The 22775-nt window shown below is 37.1% G+C and overlaps 1 protein-coding gene across 3 annotated transcripts in view; it reads left to right on the top strand.

Moving 5' to 3' along the window:
• Window positions 1-22775, top strand: part of lrba (LPS-responsive vesicle trafficking, beach and anchor containing) — a 240783-nt gene that overhangs the window by 178235 nt on the left and 39773 nt on the right. For all 3 annotated transcript variants that reach the window (XM_026203763.1, XM_026203765.1, XM_026203762.1), the window contains exons 40-46: window positions 960-1077; window positions 1418-1520; window positions 3472-3587; window positions 3988-4100; window positions 12074-12214; window positions 13714-13833; window positions 17176-17328. In XM_026203763.1, the coding sequence (XP_026059548.1) occupies window positions 960-1077; window positions 1418-1520; window positions 3472-3587; window positions 3988-4100; window positions 12074-12214; window positions 13714-13833; window positions 17176-17328 (864 nt within the window). The remainder of the gene's footprint in view (window positions 1-959; window positions 1078-1417; window positions 1521-3471; window positions 3588-3987; window positions 4101-12073; window positions 12215-13713; window positions 13834-17175; window positions 17329-22775) is intronic.

Here is a 22775-nt window from a genome sequence, read left to right as displayed (position 1 = left end):
GAGAAGTGTAAGAAAACAGTGAATGTATGGAGGACAAGTATTTAGATAAAGACTACTGTGTTTGTCACAGCTGAGTATCTGTAGATGCAAAATGATGCTGTCCGTCAGTTTCCAGGATCATGGAAACCTGCCATTGCTGGAAGCCCAATTTGGTTGTTTCTACCAAAGTACAGACAAATTTGCAACAGAGTATGGAGTTTCACATCAGCTATGAAGTGTGTTGTCATACCTTTTCTTAAAAATAAGCATATTTCTTTTGTTAACTATGCATCATTATATGGTTAGTTGCATTTATTTATTTGTTTGTTTCAAATAAATAAAAGTCTAAAAATTTTTGTGAAATTTATAAAGTTAATTTGATTGTACTTGCATTTATTATTGTCTTTTTCCTGCTATCTGAAAAACATCTCTAGCTTATTCCCTTCTCAATTAAATCGCAAATTAATAACTTCCAGTGTCTCTTATCCCAGTAATCTGCAGCATTTTTAAATATATATAAAAAGTCTTTTAGATACAACCCTAGATATAAAAACTATGTATGTTTTTTTTTTCTTCTAGCATTTTGTTTTCAGCATTTCTTGCACTTTTTCTGAACAACAAAAAGGTGATGGTTGTGCAGCAGCACATGATAAAACCATGTTTCGCTTAGACCAACTTGAAGGGCAAATATTGATAGATTTCCAGTTCTCTTGGTACTGATTACATTTTAGTGAACTGTGGCCTTCCTGCACCTTTTCAGTGTGTGTCTGAATGGGGCTCATTTTAGCTCTTAAAGCATCTCTTTTTCATGAGGACTGATCAATAATATACATTAATCCTGCGCTGTGACCCTGGGCATGAGCTATGGGTGATAAATGAACTAAAACCTTCCCTCTGCCCCACTGCCTTCTCACTTATATCCCCTTAATTTTTTTACATCTGTCTTTGATCAGTTGTTTTTCTTTGTCTCTCCTGTACAGATTTTGGCCTACACAGAGGGTCTGCATGGGAAATGGCAGTTCACAGAGATCAGAGCAGTTTTTTCACGCCGCTATCTGCTCCAGAATACAGCGCTGGAGGTCTTCATGGCCAACAGAAGTAAGCTCTGGTTCATAGCTGCTGCATCAAGCATAGCATCATAGCATGAGGCATCAAAATGCATTTTTTTGAGGAGAGCATTATGCTATAGTAAACAGGCTGGGAACCATTTCATTGATCTATTGTGGGGGAAAAAAGACATGAAAAAACAACTACTATTAAATCAACATTACAGTGAGAAAAACAAGGAAAATTATATATAATAATACATTTTTTTAAATATATATATATATATTTTATTATAATTTTGAAATAAAAGTTCAAACAGTTCAACAAAAATGTTGCTTGTTTTATTCACACACAGGGAATGATGTTCTAAATTCTTCTTTTCTCCTTACAGCGGCAGTCATGTTCAACTTCCCAGATGCAGCCACAGTGAAAAAGGTGGTGCACTGTCTCCCCAGAGTTGGAGTCGGCACAAATTTCGGCCTTCCTCAGACCAGGCATGTTCTTTGTTTAATTTGCACCGTTCAATTATAGCAGTAAACACTCTTTTTCTCTTCTGTTTGAAATCTATAATGCAAGCAGAAAGCTATACATTAGCATTCACATTCATCTCAATGACATTTGCACCACTTGTGCAGAACCCCCAAAAGTATGTGATTTGCTATCTCTCTACCATCTTTGCTCATGGTCACTCGGTTCTGCACTTGCAATTCCGTAAAATATGCTTCTGGCCTAAAGCCCCGTTCACACCAAGAACGGTAACTATAAAGATAACGATATTAGCGACTAAGTGCGCGCTCGTCTGCCGCTTTAAATTCTTGAGCTCGTTACAGCAGGATGGATTCTGATTGGATGTCGATGTTTGTATCGATCGTCAGCTAGGAAAAATCATTCTGAAAGTGATTCCAATTATATCGTTTCTCTGTGCCTTTATCGTTATAGTTGTGGTGTGGACTTGAGAGTGATTTTTAGAACTGTATCTTTATCTTCATAGTTCTAGTGCTTGGTGAGAACGGGCCTTAACACAGCTTATTTGTGTGTGTTAATGTGTGTATGGTGTCATGGGTGTCTGTAACGCTGCCTAATTACCTTCACACAAACACAATTCACATCATTTATTTATCTCCCCAACTGAGAAATAAATAAAGGGGCGAGAGCAGAGCCTGCAGGGCAGACTGGAAACACAGGAAACACACACACACTGACGCTGTTGTAGTTCAGCCAAAGAAAAGGTGATTTAGACAAGTGAAATTCCATCACAATATCCTTCTAAATCAGAGTTCTTATTAAAAGTAAACGTTCATCGCAATTAAGTAACTAAAATAACAATGTGGGTAACAGAATAGAGTGAATATTGATCCCACAGAGGTCTCTGGATGTCTCCTCCTGGCAATGAAAGAAAGTGTGATGTGATCGTAGCGGTACTGACCATTACAGACAGCCCTCTCCTGCCTTTCGTGTGACATTTCCCTAGCTTTGTTACTGCGTTGCCTCTGTGTTAAGAGGGGCAAAGGGCATTGGAAACTTCAGAGAGGCCTAATGACTATAATCATGCTGGGTGACAGTGATGAATTCTCTAATTTCGCTTTGTTTTAATTGGATGGAGAGTCATTTGTTTTAGTGTCCACATATTTGCTTGCACTGTGCATGTTCATTTAACAGGTTCCCACATTGCCCACGAGGCCATTGTGTGTCTGTGTTCATGTCTGGATTTGGATGTAGGTTATATTCGGAATTGTAGAAGAGTTCCCGTCGTTGAATCTGACTGGCAGAGTGGTATATTGTATAGCAGTACTGGAACGTTTCACTGCTTGTATCCATCTTCTTGTCTGTGTTTGCTTCACAGAATTTGAACCTTGGCTTCTTATGGAAGTTTTTTTTCATCGGAGCGCCAACAAAAAATATGGCTTATCATATTGTGTCTATTTTATTTATACAGGTGTTGTATTAAAGCAGTTGGTCCTTTGTCAATACATTTCTGGCAGTGTTTGTTAAGGCAAAATGCTATGCAAGTCCTGTATTTTTGTAATGTATGAAAATAGCCATAGGATTTTAGGCTTCTTTTTTTTATATAATGTATGTGTGCACAATTACGTTGCTCTGAAAGTACATTAACAATGTTTGAGGCAATCACAGAATTACGAGGAAACTCTAATGCCAAATTTGACAAATGCTGAAACTTAACATAACATTTTTTTAGAGTTTCTCTTACTATCTCACTATATTTTTTATCACATTTTCTGCAATTTGTCTGTGGCTTAGGCCATAATCTGTACAATATTTTTCTGATCATAAATATTTCCTAATTTACAAAATATCCTGAAAACAAGTGCTCGTATTTGAAATTACACATTAAATGATGTATTGTAAACCAACTGAACAGCAAAGACATGCACATTTCACGTTACTCTTTGAATTTCTGAATGTGATTTGTGTTTTTCCCGACAGACGGATTTCTCTGGCCAGTCCGAAACAGCTTTACAAGGCCTCCAACATGACCCAGCGCTGGCAAAGACGAGAGGTCTCCAACTTTGAGTACCTCATGTTCCTCAACACCATATCTGGTAAAAACTAAAGATACCTGAATACAGAATGTACATATAAAGCTGAATGAACAAATGAATCTCTTTGCCCTAACATCTCTATGTGACACAACAAGAGACAAAATATACGTTTTAATCTGGATTTCTGTCATAATCAGCTGTGACTAGCTAAACATTTGTTGGTCTTTTCTTTTTTTTTGCATGTGGTTAGGACATAGTGTTAGACAACTAACAAAGTTTGGAAATATATTTGAAAAGAGGCCACATCTTAGAAACTAAAAGTAACAGTTGTTATCTGCTCTCTGTAACCACTGTTTCTGTTTCCTTTATCCGAGACACTCTGTAATTACATTAAACATGATGTTGAAGTAATAAAACTTGAGGAAATGTGCGAGGAGTCTTGACCCTGCGTGTGTTACAGGCCGTACACATAACGATCTGAACCAGTATCCTGTGTTCCCCTGGGTAATCACCAACTACGACAGTGAAGATCTCGACCTCACTATGCCCAGCAACTACAGAGATCTATCCAAGGTAAACACATGACCACATACACACACAGAGCCCACAGCCTGAACCTCAAAGAGCTCCTGTAGTTTTAGAGACTGAAGGACATGTCTAAAGAGGAGTTTTGAAAACAAGAGTACATGGGAGTATTTGTGTGAAAACCTCGTCCGGCAGTTTTAATGATGAGGCTGAGTCTGATAGACAGATGTAGCCATCTAGTGAGGAAGGGAATGACTTCTGCTCTAGCCCCATCGCTGGGAGTCTGACCGTACATGTAGTACAGCGCTTGCGGCCGCAGGCACGTCACCTCATGCCAGGCACCCTCAACCGCAGACAAGTCAGATAATGGGCCCGTGTCTGTCCTCCTCCCCGCTCCCCCTCAATCAACCCCTTAGAAGCCCCCTACATCCCGCTTTCACCTCCTCCCCCATTCCCGTTAGCCAGCCAGCCTCCCTAAGGAGCTAATTAATGAGCGTAGTAGTACTTCAGCTAACCACACAGACAGACTGACACAGCTCACTGCTGGGAACACCAGACCTGCCTTTGTCTCTCACAGTCTCTCGCTCAATACACAGGTATCTTAAATTGTATCACACCATTTGAAGGCAGTTCAGAAGGATTTTTCTTATCTCGTTTATTTTGCAAACAGAGGTGGCTTGAAATCATATTAATGGCCCATCCAGTCAGTGCGTATACTGATAAGCAGTGTGGCTAGTAATTGATATAATGCTGATATACTGTAAATACACTTCATTGCACTGGCAGCAAATGTGATGTACAACACCGTTTTAAAGTTTGGGGTTGGTAAAAGAAGTCTTTTAATCAAAGTGTTTTGATCAAAAATGCAGTAAAACAGTAACATTGTGAAATATTATTACAATTGAATTTTATGTTATATTAAAATATAATTAGTGCGGTCAAATGATTAATTGCGATTAATCACGTCCAACACTCTTAAAAATAAAGGTGCTTCATGGTGCCATAGAAGAACTTTTTTTGTCTTAATGGTTCCATAAAGAACCTTTAACATCTGAAGAACCTTTCTGTTTTACAAAAGGTACTTTGTGGTGAAAAGGTTCTTCAGATTATAAAAGGTAGGAAAGAGATGGTTCTTTAAAGAACCTTTGACTGAATGATTCATTGTGGAACCAAAAATGGTTCTTCTATGACATCGCCGTGAAGAACCTTTTAAGCACCTTTATTTCTACGAGTGAAAATAAAAGTTTTTGTTTACATAATATATGTACTGTGTTTATTTAATTATAGACCATAGAATATATTATTACACGCATTCAGGATATATTTAAAAAATCTACATACATAATACATATACACAGCACACACACATATTGTGTAAACAAAAACGTTTATTTTGAATGCGATTAATCACAATTAATCGTTTGACGGTACTAGATGTATTTTTTCTGGATTCTTTTGATGAGCTGGATTTATTTGAAATTAATAAAAAATCTTTTGAAACGTTATATTTGAATTTACTGCCACTTTTGATCAGTCCCTGGGAATTTAATTTAAAAATTAAAAAAGTTTTGCTGCTTACAAAAAAAAAAAAAAGACTAGATGCAGTACTAATTTTATTACTAATATACACTTTTCACAGAATTTTTTGTTGCTAGTAAACAGTACATACCACCAGTGAAAATGATTTTAATAAAGTTTTTGTAGCAGCGTAATAGTGCAGCATGTTACTTTTTTTTATTAATACTGCATCTTAAAGTTTGTTTTAAATATTTCTGAAATCTTTATTTGAAAACTTTGTCCATTTCCAGTCTTTCTTTTTTTCGTATTGATAAGAATCAGTCTGTACTTTTTTTCATAGATTGGCTGGTTCTGCGACTTATAGTCAGGTGCGACTTATTTATCAAAATTAATTTGACATAAACCGAGAGAAATGAACCAAGAGAAAACATTACTGTCTCCATCCGCCAGAGGGCGCTCTATGCTGCCAGAGATGCTGTAGCCTACACTGAGCAGCATAGAGCGCCCTCTCTTGGCTGTAGATGGTAATGTTTTATCTTGGTTCTTGGTTCTAAATAAATGCGACTTATAGTCCAGCGCGACTTATATATGGTTTTTTCCCTCGTCATTACATCTTTTTGGACTGATGCGACTTACACTAAGGTACGACTTGTAGTCCGAAAAATACGGTATATTAAATGTCAACATACATATAATTATTAAATATTCTGTGTCTATAATACAGCATTTTTCAACACAGCAAATCTGTAGCTGAAATTTCCATGATACATATTAGATCTTGTGTTCTCATAAATCAGGACTCAAACACTCGAGGCCAGTGGATTGAGGTTGCTCTCCTGGTTGATCATTCTGTTGTCCTGATACCGTGGTCTGTAATTGCAATCGATTGTTGTGTAGTGAGTTTACCCCTGAACTACTAATAGCTGTTTCGCTGAAGTGACAGTGATTAACCAGCATTAGTCAGAAGGAAGATCCTAGATGCTAGTTGAAATATTCAGTCCAGTCCATCTTGTCCTGAAAATGAAGTTGATTTCCATTTTATTTAAATGTGGCTCATGCTTGTATCTCAAAACTGATGTTTTGAAGTGCTTCTTCCTCAGTCTACACCTGATAAATATTTTATGTCAGGGAGCTGGGGGGCACTCCTCCAAAAGAATGCTTTTTACTCACATTGCACCATTTGGGTAATTGAGTTGCAGGACAAAAGTTGTGGTTTAAAACACCTACACCCTTAAACTCCACTTTAAAAGTGCTTGTGAAAGCTTGCCAGTCACTGCCTCAAAAATGACCATCAATTTCATGTAATGGTGGCCAATGGAGGGAGGACAGAGGATTAGTTTTAGAGCTCAGATGATCGAACGAGTGTCCACTCTGACCTAAAATGGCAGAATAAATCAGTTCTAAGAGGCAGGAAAACAAAGGACTGAGAGATAATGGAAGATGAATTCCTTTGCAAAAGGAACCATGAGGTTTCAGAAGTCACCCTTACTGTCTTCAGACCCAGATCATCGCTCATATTGCTCTCCAGTGCAGATTTAAATGCATGATGCTATCTGTATCTACTGCATTGCCTCTAGCAAAGAAATGTCTCACATTTGGCCAAAACTATTTCTATCAGGTACACAGTAGTTTAGGTTATTATATATTATGTAACTGGAATATTTTCAATATAATGTAGTTGACAATATAAAATGAACCAACGTTGTGAGTATGCAGTGCATTAAAACAATATTTTATGCCAAACAATTAAAGAAAAATAATCTATTTATCTATTTTTGCAGTGCAATGCAATACATAAAAACATTGTTTTAATGTGCACTTTATTTGACATTTGACTTAATTAACGTAAGTGCCTAAAAAACTTCTAAAGGGTGTTTTTTGTTTCATGATTTGCAAGTAGAAAGCACTAAAAAAAAATCAATAGCAGCTCAGTTCTACGCATGGATTATTTCAGGCTGTCCATTTCAAAGAATCGGTTCAAAACTCTTTACTCTTGAGTGTTTCGTCGCTCAAAAATATTCCCAGACATTGTGGCATGCTTCACAATGTCATAGTTAAAATGAAAAAGAAAAATCAATTGTTCCGAAAGCAATGCAATGTATATACTGTATCTAGTTTTCAGCTGTTAGTGGCAGACAGTTATCTTGCCCCCAGTACATGCTTGAACAAATAAATATACACAGAGACACACGCTGTTGTAGCCAACACACAGCTTGCAGCATATCTCTTTATTTATTTAGAATTTGTTCAGCCCTGTTCTGTTTCTTTGCAGTGGCTTCCGCCCACTAGGTTAAAAGACAACAATCCTGTACACCATCCTACATCACCCTCGCCTTTGTTTCTCTCTTTCCATCCCTCCCTCCCTCCCTCCCTCAAACTCTCTCTCGAGTTTTGACAGCCTTGCCTTTATGTTCAGTCAAGCTTTCAAGCCTTAGGGAGAAACGGAGGCTGAGCGAGAGCAGCCATCCCCTCCCTCTGCAGCGAACAACAGCAAATCTCAACAATCTTTATTACAACTGCTTTATTCATGCTGTTGACACAGGCAATGTAAGTGTATGACCAGTGGACCATGACAACACCGTCTCGCCTGTGAAGGCCGTCTGAACCTTGTAGATGCTGTGCGTCTTTCCTCTTTTTGTCCTTAACCCCTCCCGCTCTCTTTCGCCGTCTGCGTATGCCACATCCTAGCACTGCTTTGATAGAAGCAGGTCATGTGGGACCTTTTACACAGTGAGGTGAAATTGCCATAGACGCCGTGTCACATGGACGGTCTTCCCTGCGGGCGGAGGAATGTGCTTCATGAATTTATGTTCCTTTTGTCTCGTCGTTATGACCCCGCTGGCTTTCTTATCATAAACTCTAACCCCTTCGTGACATCTGCTGCAGCCAGAAAGTACAAAACTGACACAACTGAGCGTGCCGCTTTCCAAATATATTTTCGCTTCTTATGTGTCTCAATTGATGTCGATACACAAGCATATTCCTCAGTTGTTTCTTTTTATTCTTTCGTATCTTTTAAAATATTTCACAATAATGTACACGCTACAATGCGTATCACAACCGTATTAGGGTTATGATTGTTCCATATGTGTGAGAAAGCGACTCACATAGGTCAAGTTGGGAGAGTGAATTATTTATGTATTCATTTTTATTGATATGCCGTAGCTTTTCTACAAAAAAAGTATCTTCCTAAATGATGTTGAGAACCTAGGAACTGCCCTTTCTTTATTTTATTTACAAAAGAATAACAGGATGGAGTTTGAGGACACAGCAGAAACCTATACTTAAAATAAAGAAGAAACGAAGGAAATAACTCCAATATTATTTAATAAATTGGCTTATGTCCGATGTTAGAAGTGTAGAAATACAGCAAATAGCCATTTCCTCTTTCATGTTCACTTGAAGTCACATAATTTACATCCAAGTGAAACAGATTTTGGAAAACGATAAAACGTAGGGTTCTATTTATTGACCGTTGATTGGATGGAGGCAGATCTGATCTGAATGTGAGCTTGCAGTCAATTGTGAGAAAAGGGTGGGTTTAAGTATAGACTAAATGATTGGAGAAGTCCAGCATACCTCACCAGAGAGAAGTCTATCATTTTATTACCGGAAGATCGAGTTATGACAGTTTGATTAAAAATTAAGAGCTCAAAAAACATTGAATCATTGAATGAATCATTCACAATAAGATGCATTTAGGAAAAAGGGTACATTTACATTTCATGCTGACTTTAATTGCAGCATTGTGATAAACGAAAGCTAAACAATATGATTTCCATTGTGACTTTAACATTTTATCTGGTATATTAAGAAACATATGAGGGAGACATCCTATACTAGTGACGGATAAAATGAAAGACGTCCTGGCTAAGGCATTGTATTATATTTGTACATTAACAAAGATAACAAAATGTATTGACCTGTTTCTCCATCCCTCACTGTGATGTAGTTAATGGCATATTGATTCGCCCTGCATCACATCGTTTACACCCTTTCAGCTGAGCATTAGATACACATTCACACCTTCCATAATGCAGTGGTTCCTAGAACCCCCAAACACTGCACATTTTGTCTGACTCATTTTGTCTTGGAGCCTCTACTAATGAGCTGATGATCTGAATCAAGGGTGTTTGATTAAACAGACACAGAAAACATGCAATGTTGGGGGGTAGTAATTAGTCATGTAGCATAGTGGATTGGTTCTTATAGTAATATATTACATTGTACCCTTTTTGTTTGCTGTGTTTCAGTGCAAAAAAAAAAAAAAAATCACTACCAATTTAGGTCTAATTCAGAACTTAAATTAAATCACGTTCTGCATTTAAAGGTGCCTAGATCACAGTGTGGAATGCGAATTGCATCCAGCAGAGAATTTTTGGGCATATTTGTGATTCGTTCAATAGCGTGCAAATGCACAAAGCTATCAGGCCCTAACCCTCAGAAACCCTGAATTTTGAGCAGCATGGTGAAGTGCTGATACTCACAGCTACTGGCAGTCTGTTCAGATTTGCAGTCTAATTAAAAACGTTGGGGCAGCTCATTTATTTGAGCCGTCACTAGAGAAATATTCAGCAGTGCTGCCAGAGCGTATTAGGGTCGGTGGTGTGCGTTCACTCCATCACACTGCGCTGTGGTACGGGGATAACCCTGATGAACGACACTGTCATGAGACCCTATTGTACTGGAGCGCCTCCGACCGTAATTTACTGCCGTAAACAACACGAGGGGCTCGCACGAACACACACACACTCATATACATGCACACAAATTTACACATCCACATAGAAACACTCTCTCACTCACACACACACACACACTCACACTGAGCTATGACAGAGATGTTTTTTATCCTGCTCTCCCTTTTCTTTCTTTAATGAGGGTCCTGTTATTACCGCAATCAATCAGTTAAATCGCACAATGTTTAATTCAGTGTGTGTTCTCACCGTAGTTGCCACAAGAGAGCAGACCGTGTGTCATTGTCAGCCCAGGGCTGCATTTCAGTTTACACACACACACACACACAGAATGCATTCAGCATAAGTCTATAACATTTCAGTGACAATTATACAAGCTTTAGTGATTTACAATCAAATGTTGATTAAACAGCCCTCCTTTTTAAATCCCAATTAAATCCAAAACATGGTTTAATCACGGTTATATTAGAATTAATGGAATATAATTAACCTCTGTTTTGAAATGAGCCCGTGTTAAATATGACATTAATGCAGGCACACATAGACACATAAACACAGTGCAGCATTAAAAGATACAATGGGTGGTTTCACACACATATTGTCCTAGCACTATTGTAATCAATAGAAAAGCAGCTGCGGACCCTCATTACACAGCCATGATATGAGAGGAAGATGGAGATGGTCGATCTGTCCTGCCCACTCTCATTTCAAGGAGCTCCATCATTCCATTACTATTGATCATACTAAGATATGAGAGACAGACAGAGAGAGAGAGAGAGAGAGCTGCAGTTCAAGAGTAATAAAGTCTCAGCAGGGTAATAACAATACATATAAATGAGCATTTAAATAATGAGCTGTTTCCATACGCTGGGTTTCTTCAGATCAATGAAGAATTAAAGCAGCTAATCAATGCTTCTGATAAAAGCCAATGCATGGCAAGAGAGTATTAGCCATATATATCAACTCTCTCTTAAATCTCGTAAATTCAATATTCCCTTTACTATTCAAGTTTAACACCATTATGAATGTACAAATAAACATAACAATTCAAAAGTAGGGGTCATTATGATTTTTTTTTAATAAATCATTTAATTCAGAAAGGATTCATTCATTTGATCAACATTAAAGTAGGTAAATTAAGTAAATACATTAAGTAAATGTATAATTCTGTAAGATTTACAAATAATAAATGCTGTTCTTTGAAACTTTCAATTTGTCATTCACTGAATCCTGAAAAAAAACATATCCACTGTTCCACAAAAGTTTTTTTTATCATTGACTATAATAATGTTTCCTGAGCACTAAATGAGCATAATATAATTATTTTTAGAAAATAATGTGATACTGAAAATTTGAGTGATGGCTGCTAAATGTTTACGTTCGCTATCACAGGAATAAATTACATTTTAAAATATGTTTAAAAATAAAACATTATTTTAAATTGTAATAATATATCACAATTTTACAGCTTTAGAAATCTTAAAAATCGTACAGACCCCAAACAGCAGTACAAATGAATGCAATTATTTTGTTCAATCACCTACATGAACTGTAAGATTTTATTTTTATTCACAGGTATAGAAAACAGAATGTTGAATGTGACTCACTGAAAATAACAGTCTATTATTGATGAAACCTGACAGCTGCACTAAATTATGATTTAAATAAATAATTATAATTAATAAATTATTACTTTTTAACACCTATTGTCCTTATTCTGATCATTTATTTCTTTGGTTCTTGAACATTTATGCTTTATTAATTGAGTTGTATGTTAATTACAATAATTGTCCTTTCTCATTACAGCCTGTTGGTGCACTCAACCCAAAGAGGGCTGCATTCTTCTCGGAACGTTTTGAATCATGGGAGGACGAGCAGGTGCCCAAATTCCACTACGGCACACACTATTCCACCTCCAGCTTTACTCAGATGTGGCTACTCAGGATTGTAAGTTGCACGTAAACACACAAGTTTCAGACTGTAACACAAAGATGTATCTAACTCCAGACTCCACATTTTTTATTTATTTTATTTCTTTATAACATCAGTCGCACAAAAAAGAAAAGTATGTCAAGTGTGCCATTTGTCGATGCATTATTTCCTTTAACATTTGTTTTTTCATAGTCTGTTTATGTAGGACAAATAAACGGGACGTGATCATAATTGTCAAAATGATTTGCACCTTTTAAAGGGTTTTAAAACATAGCAGTTCCGTGCTCTTTATGCTGCTGCAAAATGCTACACATTCATCATGTGATCTGTTGTGAAGCACATTGCAACTAATTGTTGTTTATAACTGGGCATATGTGCGTGCTCAGTCAGGTTGATTTATTGTTATATTGAAATGCAGGCCTTATCTGCATACTAACAAACACACAACACATCGCTCATCTTCCCTTCATCCTTTGTGTTCTAATATCTGCAGAGAACAAAGACGTGACACTCGGGAGGAAAAATACTTTATAAGCTTTCTAACAGAATTTTGATGAAGCATGGTTTTGTTCAATATAAGCAGTTCTGTATTAGTTTTACTGTTAGAAAGTCCCATTGGTCCTCTCGAAGCCTTTGTACAGTGTCAGTTGCTACACATCTTCTTCACAATTTAGGTCTGTGTTTTATTTAGTTTTAATGTTTAGAGCATTCACATATTCCTTATAAATTCTACTCACAAAGAGAGAGATCGAGCTAGAGGTCACTAACCCATTCCTGGCCATCACTGTAATTGTTACAGCTTTTCACTTTCATTGCCGTTCCCTGTTGGCCCATTGTATTGATCCCATCCCATTATTATCAGGCTTATCCCAAATCCACTTCACCAAACACCCTAATTCATGTACCATAGCACAAATCAGCAACCTCGTGATATTGAGGCTCTTGACAGAAAAAAGGAGGGTGTTAAATTTAGCCAAGCACCCAAAAGCCTCTGCGTAATTAGGCTATTTTTCTTTCATGGTGTAGCTTACCGGGGTGCTATTCACTCTAATTGCGTCCTTCTCATCGGGGAGGTATTGTTTCAAAAGAACCACCTATTGATTCTGCACAAACAAGATTAAGCATGATTAGAAAAGAACAAATAATGCACTTGTAAAGGCTTTACTGTCTGACCAGGGTTAATAACAGGTTTCTTTAGCATTCAGGTCCCTCTTTTGGGAAAAAAAGATGTCATTTAGTGCACACAAATTAGGATCATATTGTATAAGGCTTTGTTATGAACAGCAGGCATCGATGCTAAATAAGAGATACTGGTCTGGTTGCACATATTGAAAAATGTTCAAATTGCAGGCTAAACACTGATCAAAGTAGACTCGTGGTTATTAAATACATGATCTGTGTTCAATGGAATTTGCCCTGTAGTTGTTTTAGGCCCTAACATGACTTTTTAATACTCATTTTAGCTTGAATGTGTGTGGAAAGTCCATATTTTTTTCGTTCTCTTCTATTCTCAGGAGCCTTTCACGACGTTCTTCCTGAATTTCCAAGGTGGGAAATTTGACCATGCAGATCGCACTTTCTCTTCAGTGTCCAGAGCCTGGAGAAACTGCCAGAGGGACACGTCTGACGTGAAGGTATGTCAACATAATGAGCATGACACTCAGAAATGCTTTGAGTCATATTACCTTAGAAATGTTTTTGTATTTTTTTTATTTATTGTCATGAATCCATATTTATTCACATGCACAAAGCTGTACCTGTGCTTATTTTCTCTTATTCAGACTTCAGTCAGTCCCTGGATTTGGTTTTTGACTCGCACTGATATTTTGTTTTTCACAAATGTGGAGGCTATTACATGATTAGACGTTTCTCTAGTGACTGGACTTCCTCTTGGTAACTGGAGCTTGCTGGGACTTGGTGTGAGGGCAGTTGTCATGGAGACACTGCAGCTCTCTGCCCGGCTGCCCCCATCACCTTTCCATAAAAACTGGCCCTAGCACATGTACGGTCACAACCAATCCTTGTCATGCTACTATGAAAGCGTCAAGGGTCCTTGATCAAAGCTTTAAACTAATCTTGATTTCAAACTAACCCCCTTTCCCCCCTTACACTCTCTCTTGCAAAACCTTTCACAACACTCTAACCCTCAGTTGAACCTTTTGTCGTTCGGCCCCAAACCAAAGTCAGACAGCAATCCCAACTGCACACTCAGAGGCCCTCAGAGTGTTCGGCATTAACTTTAACAAATGTCCAGACCTCTTGAAATATTCATTACAACAGACAGCCATTTTGTTAGCATACTCGTTGCATGCTGGCATTTTTTCAGGGGCTGATTGCGCTCATTTGATAATAAGACATGTGGCTCACATTACATGGTCACACTTGATACCGAAAGCTCACTCAAAGCCCAGTTTGGTTTCTGTGTGAGCTTGTCACTGTGGATCAGCATAAAAGGGTTGCATCAAACCCGAATGGAGGACTTGACTAAAAACCTGGAAATCACCTTCAGTTTATTTGACTTTGAAGCTGTTGAACATTTCAAACATGTTTCACTTTTCTTAACCCTGCAAAAAAGGTCTGATAGGTGCAAATGAGAAGCAACGAAGTGCCTTCAGATGTAATAATGTATCAATTTGCCATGCTTTTATCCCTTTTTCTTAAAAAAACAAAAAGCACAGCAGTCCCCCCACATTTAGAAATACTCCCTCATTCAACCAAGGGGTGAAAAGCCTTTAGCAGTTTTTGTGTCTAGGCTAAAGAGAACTATAATGGCCTAAAGCCACGCTGATCCTGTCTGTCTCTAGCCAAGCAAACTCTGGCCTGACCTTTAACCTCCATCCCCTGACCCCCGTGCACTAGGCTGAAAGCAGTATGGACACTGAAAGTTTCCCCTCAGGGGAATCAGAGAGGACCTAAGAGCGGACCCAGGGGCACCCCTCTCTACTGACCCGCAGCAGGACAGGATTTTGGATCACAGGTTTTGCCCTATGACCAGTTCTGCTCAAGGGCCATTGCACATAATAGCTCCTCCCGAACCCTGGCCTTGGTCTCCCCCCCCCCCACTACTGGGTTAAGTGGCTGTGGGTCTTTGTGCCGCCAATGAAGACGCCAAATTTACGCCAGGCTCCATACATGAAGCTCAGGGCGCCTGGTGCCATTGTAAAATCTTGACCTTTTTGTTTTAAAGACTTTGGTTTTAAAGAGAGGACAAGAAAGAAATAAAGCAGGAGGCTAGTTTTGAACTTCCACCTTTTGTTTGCTCACCTAATTGGCCACTCGCAGTGCACTGAGGAGCACAATACACGTATACATAATAATGGATGCTATGTTATATTAAAAATGGAAAGTTTTATTTTTTCTTATATGGATGTTTAAATTTTAACCTAAAATGTTATTATTCTACATGGAAACATTAACCATGTGGTTTTTGCTCTTTTTAATGGACCTTTCACAGAAAACATAGATTAATTTGGATGTGAGACAGAACTTGATTGTTCTATGACTACAGAGTGAGTGATTTTCAGTTAGATGGTTCTCCCAGGGGACTCTTGTTTATGCTGGGAAAGAGCATGTTTATCCTCCAAGGACTATCTTCAGACCAATAGTTAACACAAAGTGAACAATTTTAATTTGATGGCTGATATTTTTACATTTAGACCCAGAGTTTTATTCCTCTCCATTGAAACAATTTTAAGAATCCTGTTTGTCTTATATAATCAAGTTATATAATAAGCTTGACCAAAGCAGATTTCAGAAAGCCAGGTATATCTTTACGAGAAATATTTTTATGGCATACCCTTTTAAAGGAATACAGGCTTATTCATTTTCTTTTCATCTTTACAAGTTGCTGAATAACAGGAAAGACCCATTTAAGGCAAAAAATCTTTCACCATTAGACCAACATATTTAGTCATATTTAATTTATTTGCTCCTCCTTTATCCACTTTATCCACTGATTTACAGAATCCTAAGATTATTATGAAAGGGTCAGATATTGTAATAAAGTTATAAAATTAAATGTCACATTTGAGCGCTGTAGCAGGAGCATCAAAAATGCTTGTTTCCTCCGAACACTATGTAATGAGAATTAAGAAAAATGCCCACACATTTTATGAATGAGGAACGAGATCTAGTACGGTTTACCATGCTTTGACTGCAGCGTGCCTCTGCACTGCTGTTTTAATGTTTTTTAAGGATGACATGCAGTCACTCTTTCTGTGAAGACTTTAAAATTGGATATTAAACTAGAGTAGCTCCAACTGCATCTTCCACTTAGAGTGGCAGCACGGCACAGATTAAAAGCTAAAGATTCAAAGAAGGAATAACTGATTCCTCCAGTCCTGATTCCCATTTAATGAGCTGTTATATTGTATAGATATCTAGAAAAACTTGAAACTGAATGCATCTGCTTTTGCACAATAATCAGCCTTGCTTCCTTGTTTACTTTCTAGTTTGGGATGAAATGTTGGATGTCATTCGGTGAATTATTTTGAATTATTATTTTTTATTGTCAAATATGTCTAATTTTGGAATGTAACTGTGTTAATGATGCGATTAATTAAATGTTACCATAATGTTTATCATTATGGCAAACATCCCAACAAATGTACCCCCCCCCCAACATTTTCTATTGATTTTGAGTCTAAGACTCCCATAGAGGCAGCGAGTTCTCATATATTTCAGGGATATCAACATAAAAAAAATATATATATTGCCAACAACACCTTTATTTTTTATACATTAAATACATATTTTATTTACACACGTTTTATACATATTATATAGTACATATATACAATTTTTTTCGTTTTCTTTCTTAAAAAGGAACTGCATTTGTTAACATCATGTGATAAAAAGTTATGAAAAAAATTAAGATTAAATATAAAAAATTGTTTGCAAGCCCTTGACTAATTATTTTATCATTTAACAATTTGAAATGTATAGTTACATATGTCTTTTTTCTGTCTCTTTCACAGGAGTTGATCCCTGAGTTCTATTACCTCCCAGAGATGTTTGTCAACTCCAATAATTACAACCTGGGAGTGATGGATGATGGGACGGTGGTGTCAGATGTGGAGCTGCCGCCCTGGGCCAAGAGTCCTGAGGAGTTCGTACGCATCAACCGACTCGTACGTTCACTCTGTGTCTCCATCTCTTTTCTTTCCCTCTCTCTCCATCTTTCTTTATCTCCCTTATTAAATTGCTGTTAAAGTGCTGATTGCGAGTGGCTCTGGCCAGCGTGTCTGGCTCTTTGTGTCTATTTGTGTGTGTTTGTGTGTGTGCGCTTATGCTGTGACCTGTTTTATGCTGATAATTACAACTCTGATATCAGTCTGACTCTCCCATTAATCATCTCTTTCTGTGTCACACACACACACACACACTCACACACACACAACCCCCTCATCCAGTGTCACTGTTCTGACATGCACACAGACGTTCACACACTTCAGTAAGTCTGTGTGTAGGGTTGCGCAGACTTTAGTTGTTTGATCACTATCAGATAAAGTGCTGGTTTCTCTTTGATGTGTGTACATGCTATAGAAAACTAGTCGTCACAGTCATACTGATTGCACTGTTATAAACAGCACTGGTGTTGCATTAATTGGTGTCACTGCCTTATATCAAGGACTCTGCCTGCCATTAGATTGCATGACAGTGCTTCTGTACAGCGTGTCAAATGTTCTGACACAATCTAAACTAACTGCATGGGCAGCTTGTAGTTAGTAGCAAGTGCACATTAATGTAACATGAGATCCTTTGTTGTCATAAGAGTCAAAACTATCTTTCTTTTTCATATTGTTTTGAAATCGGGTTGCTTTGTTATATTAGCAAAGTAGGCCATGCACTTCATGCACCATGAAAAGTTTTTTAATATAAATTTAAATAGGGAAGTGACTGTAAACAAGGCAGTTAACTCAATTTTTATTTGGGGATTTTTTTTTTTTTTTTTAAATGTGGTTACTGGACATTTTATTGTGTTTTGTTTATACTAAAGACCATGAGCTTCCTAGGACCACAATGTGTGGGTTACCCATGGACCACAAGGGCTGCTGGGAGTAACTGTGGTGAAGAAAAAATGCAATTTGGTAAAGACATGCATCTGTTTCCTCAAATGAGCCTCAATGCATTAGCAACTTGTTTAGTTTGGTTCGTTTGTTCTCTTCAAACCATGAATATAATGTACAGTGCCTGATTAACTTTGTTCATCAACGATGCATAATACTAATTAAAAAAAAACATATTGAAGAAAATTCAACTGAAAAGTATTAAAGAAAATTCAGCTTTGCCATCACTGGAATAAATTACGTTTTACAATATATAACATACATCATTTCGTAGGGTTTCTTTCCTATCAGTTATAGTTATAGTCAGTTATAGTAGTATAAAATTCTTATAAAAAATAGAAATGGCACCTGGATTGTCTGTCCTGTATCATGAGGACAGCTACCCTCACAGCTAGCCAGCACTGGTCCCTCCCTGTGTTCTAACCATTCTTACCTCAAAACTGCTCTCAGATCAGTTAATTCAATGTTAATTCACTGTAGATCTGTGCAGCAGGGCGTGAAGTAGATGGACATGTATGTAATGGAAGCTTAGACTGTATACTAGTCATTACAGCATATTACATTAATGTTTTGCCTTAACTAAACTTAATATTTAGGCGAACTGGATCTGGAGTTTTGTTATTTATTTATTAATGTTTTTTTACAATATTTTTAATTCAATGAAGTAAGAAGAAAAAAAAAGTGCGAGTTATTCCTTAAAAAAAATTCTAATTTGACACTTTTAGAATTAGCAGAAAGAATTAGACACATCTACTTATTATTTATTATTACTTATTACTTATTATTTATTATGCACATTAAATTCTAACAGTTTAATAATAATAATAGTTTAGCCATTAATCATTGCTGGCCATGTGATAATATTATTAAAAGATTAAGTATTGTCATTAGTGCTGTAGCACTTTTGAGGAATTTTGCGCTTACGACAATTCTGACCTAAAGTACTGTGCCTATTTTGTAAGCATCTCTTTGTGACCGATCTAAATATGTCATACATGTTAACTTTTGATGCTTGTGAATTCAGTTGAATCTTTCTCTTCTGCTCAGTCTGTGTTTGAGTGTGCAAGTAAAGGAAGTGAGAAAGAATGATTGAACCGTGTGAGTCAGAAGGATCCATGTGCTCCAGGGTTGTGTTCAGCTGGTGTGTCTAAACATTGTGCTGAATCTTCTCAGTAAAGCTCAGACCCGCTTCAGCAAGGACAGCTACAGGTTTGATCCTCTTTTCAAGTAATTAGACTTTTCAGTTGATCTTTTCATAATCCAAAAAAATGCTCTGATCTCTTATAAGTGCCATGTCTCTGTCAGCAGTTATTTTACACTCATCCCAGAAACCCTTCATTAACAGGAGCTCCTCTTTCGTGTGTGCGCGCATGTGTGTGTGTGTGAGCATGTGTGTAAAGTGGGAATGAGCACCACTGATGACTTATAGCTGGCATTAGGGGATGTCAGCTGTTCTACTCTGCTACAATGGGCTACATTTGTAATGAGAGCACAGACTCAGTCAGAGACACACACATGCAGCAGAGAGCTAATGGCCTGCTACACTCTTTAGCTCATCTGTCACTAATGGCCAGAAAACAGCATGATGCTCACACATGGTCATTTATGTTCTATAGATGATTAACAGCTAATTAAATTGCAATCTGGACCAGTCATGCTAAATGCATGCTTGCAGAAATAACTGCACTCACATTTGGTGCACCATTTTTTTGAGCACCTGTGTATTCGTACAAGAGAAAAATAATCTCTTCATACATTATATAAAATGACCATAATAGTAAATCAAGTTCTTAAAATGCCTAAACGAAAAATGACCTCCGATAAATAACAATTTTACAAATCAGGTCTTAGTTTCGGCTTCCTTTTTGGTTTCGTTAAAAATTGTAATGATTTTAGAAATATTTTGGAAAAGAAACAAAAATATTTGTATTGTATTTATTGTCCTCAACAGGCTGTATATGAGATATACGTAAATTGTATCACTAAATTGAATTCATTAATTAAAAAAAATAGTTTTAATTTTACAAAGACATTTTAATTACTCATAGGTTGGTGCATTGGTCATGTTGTGTCCTCTCATTTATTTCATTTATAAAAAAAAAAAAAACTTGACTCATGATGACATTCCTTTTGGTTCAGACTGGTTGTGTTCTACGCTTTGGATTCACTACAAAGAGTTGCATTTATTTGAGAATCAGATTACCGAGGTGGCATTGTATGCTTTGGTTATTAACTCAAGTAACTCACTCAGGAATCATTTGTTTAGGAACCACTACACTGCTTGTGTTTTATGCCTTTGATACAAAGGTCAGAATATTCATTCGTTCTGGAATTGGATTAAATTAGTCGTACAATGGAATTTATGCTGTAGATTTAGTAGCTTTTTTTTTTTTTGGCTGTCAAATAGTAATTTCCAGTTTTACATGCAGATTTACATGACTGCTTATACCTCATTTATAAAATGACATCAAAACTGAAAACTATTTTTCTACTTTTGCTTGGTGTCAGTTTAGAATAGATCCAATACTACTGCCATATCAACCAATGTAACATACTGTGACCTCAAAACATTCAGTGCACCTTTAAAGGTGCAATGTGTAATTTTTGCATCACCAAGCAGAAATTAAATAATAATATTTGTTTACAAACAGGTTTTTTCAAATGCTGCCATTCCACTATGCTGTCTAAGCTGTCTTAAAGGAATAGTTCACACAAAAATGAAAAATGTGTCATCATTTACATGTAACATTATGTCATTCCAAAAGTTACTTTCTTATGTTGAACACAAAAGAAGACATTTTTGAAAAATTTGAAGAACCAAACAGTTGTTGGTCCACATTGGCTTCCATAGTAGGGAAATGAATACTATGGAAGAAAGTGGTGACCATCAACTGTTTGAATACCAAGCATTCTTCAAAATATGATCTTTTATGTTCTGCATAAGAAAGAAACTCATGCAGGTTTGGAACGACATGAGATTAAGTAAATGATGACAAAAAACCTTTGGGAGAATTATGCCTTCAGTTGCTTCACCACTCCTCTGTCTTCTCCCAGAGTCATGTTGTGGTAATGGGTGCTCACACAGTCCAGGATTCATGAGCATTGCAAATACATACATTTAAGGATGTGTGTTGGATTTAGTGGGTATTTTAAACAGAGCCCTGCTGAAATAAAAACATTTCTGTCTCCCTCTCCCCTCATATCCTTCCCTCCTTTGCTGATGTCACACGACACTCACATCAGCAGCAGTTGTTGTTTTTACCACAGGGTCGAGGGGGAGGTTAAGAACTTGATCCCACCCACCAGATAACAAGTCAGTTCTGGCCACTGTCATGCTAAAGAACATTCCACAATACATGACTAAACCTTCATCACATATTCACCCAGATATGACCGCAGTCATGGCAGGTGATTGTAGACCTTGGACCAGGTTACTCTCCGTATACCTCAAAAAAAGGTCTTTTAAGATCTTTACGGGAGATAGTTTCAGCTTAGAAGAAAGCTGATCCTGTTACACTAACCTACCTTATCATGTGTTGACATTGAGAATGATGTAGCAATAGAGTGTGTTAATATCTCCGTTCAGTGTTTCATCAGCTAATTTACAGACATGGACATTTCCTGGGAAAGTATCATGATTGGTCTTATTAGAGTTTAAAAGTGTGTCAACTGTAGAAACTCATATCATCCATTTTGACAGCCCTATTGTGAAATATTATTACTCTGTAACTTTGTTTTAAAATATGTATAATATAATCCTGTAATGGCATAACTATTTTCAGCAGCCATTACTCTAGTCTTCAGTCGTATGATCCTTCAGAAATCATTCTAATATGCTGATTTGGTTCTCAAGAAATTATTTCTTATTATTATCAGCCAGACTCAAGTCGTATTATACAAAAAATACACAGACACTAATGCAGATGACAGTTTATCATCCATGGAGTGCATTGCACCCATCAGACCCATCAGATAGGAATTCCAATATGATTTGAAAGAGAGCGGCACAGTGACAGGGGACTGTTAGAAAGAATCACAGAGCCTGTATATGCATGTAAGTGTGTGTGTGTGTGTGTGTGTGTGTCAGGGCATATTTGCCGATTGTAGGCAACTGATGAAAAAGACTTTGACATGCACCAAAACCAGGACATGATGCTGTGGTCCAACCAGGTCTGCTGCTTTTTGTAATAGCATAGTTCACCCAAAAATGAAAATAATGTCATTAATTGCTCACTCTGATGTTGTTCTAAACTCAAAAGACCTTATTTCATCTTCGAAACACAAAGATATTTTTGATGAAATCTGAGAGTTTTCTACAAGAACATCTTTGTGCACAAAGAAAATAAAAATATCTTTTTATTATGACTTTATTATGCTTCCAGTGAATGCAGTGAGGAAGCTGTCTTGGATTTGGAACACAGATACTGTCGTATAGTCAGGTATTTGTGTTAGTTTACTATTAAGTAATGAGTGCTGTGTTAGGACATTTCTGGAATAAACAGACAAGT

The sequence above is a fragment of the Carassius auratus genome, chromosome 26 (assembly GCF_003368295.1).
Source record: "Carassius auratus strain Wakin chromosome 26, ASM336829v1, whole genome shotgun sequence".
NCBI lineage: Eukaryota > Metazoa > Chordata > Actinopteri > Cypriniformes > Cyprinidae > Carassius > Carassius auratus.
The sequence above is the reverse complement of the archived record's forward strand: the minus strand, read 5'-3'. Positions and strand labels throughout refer to the sequence as shown.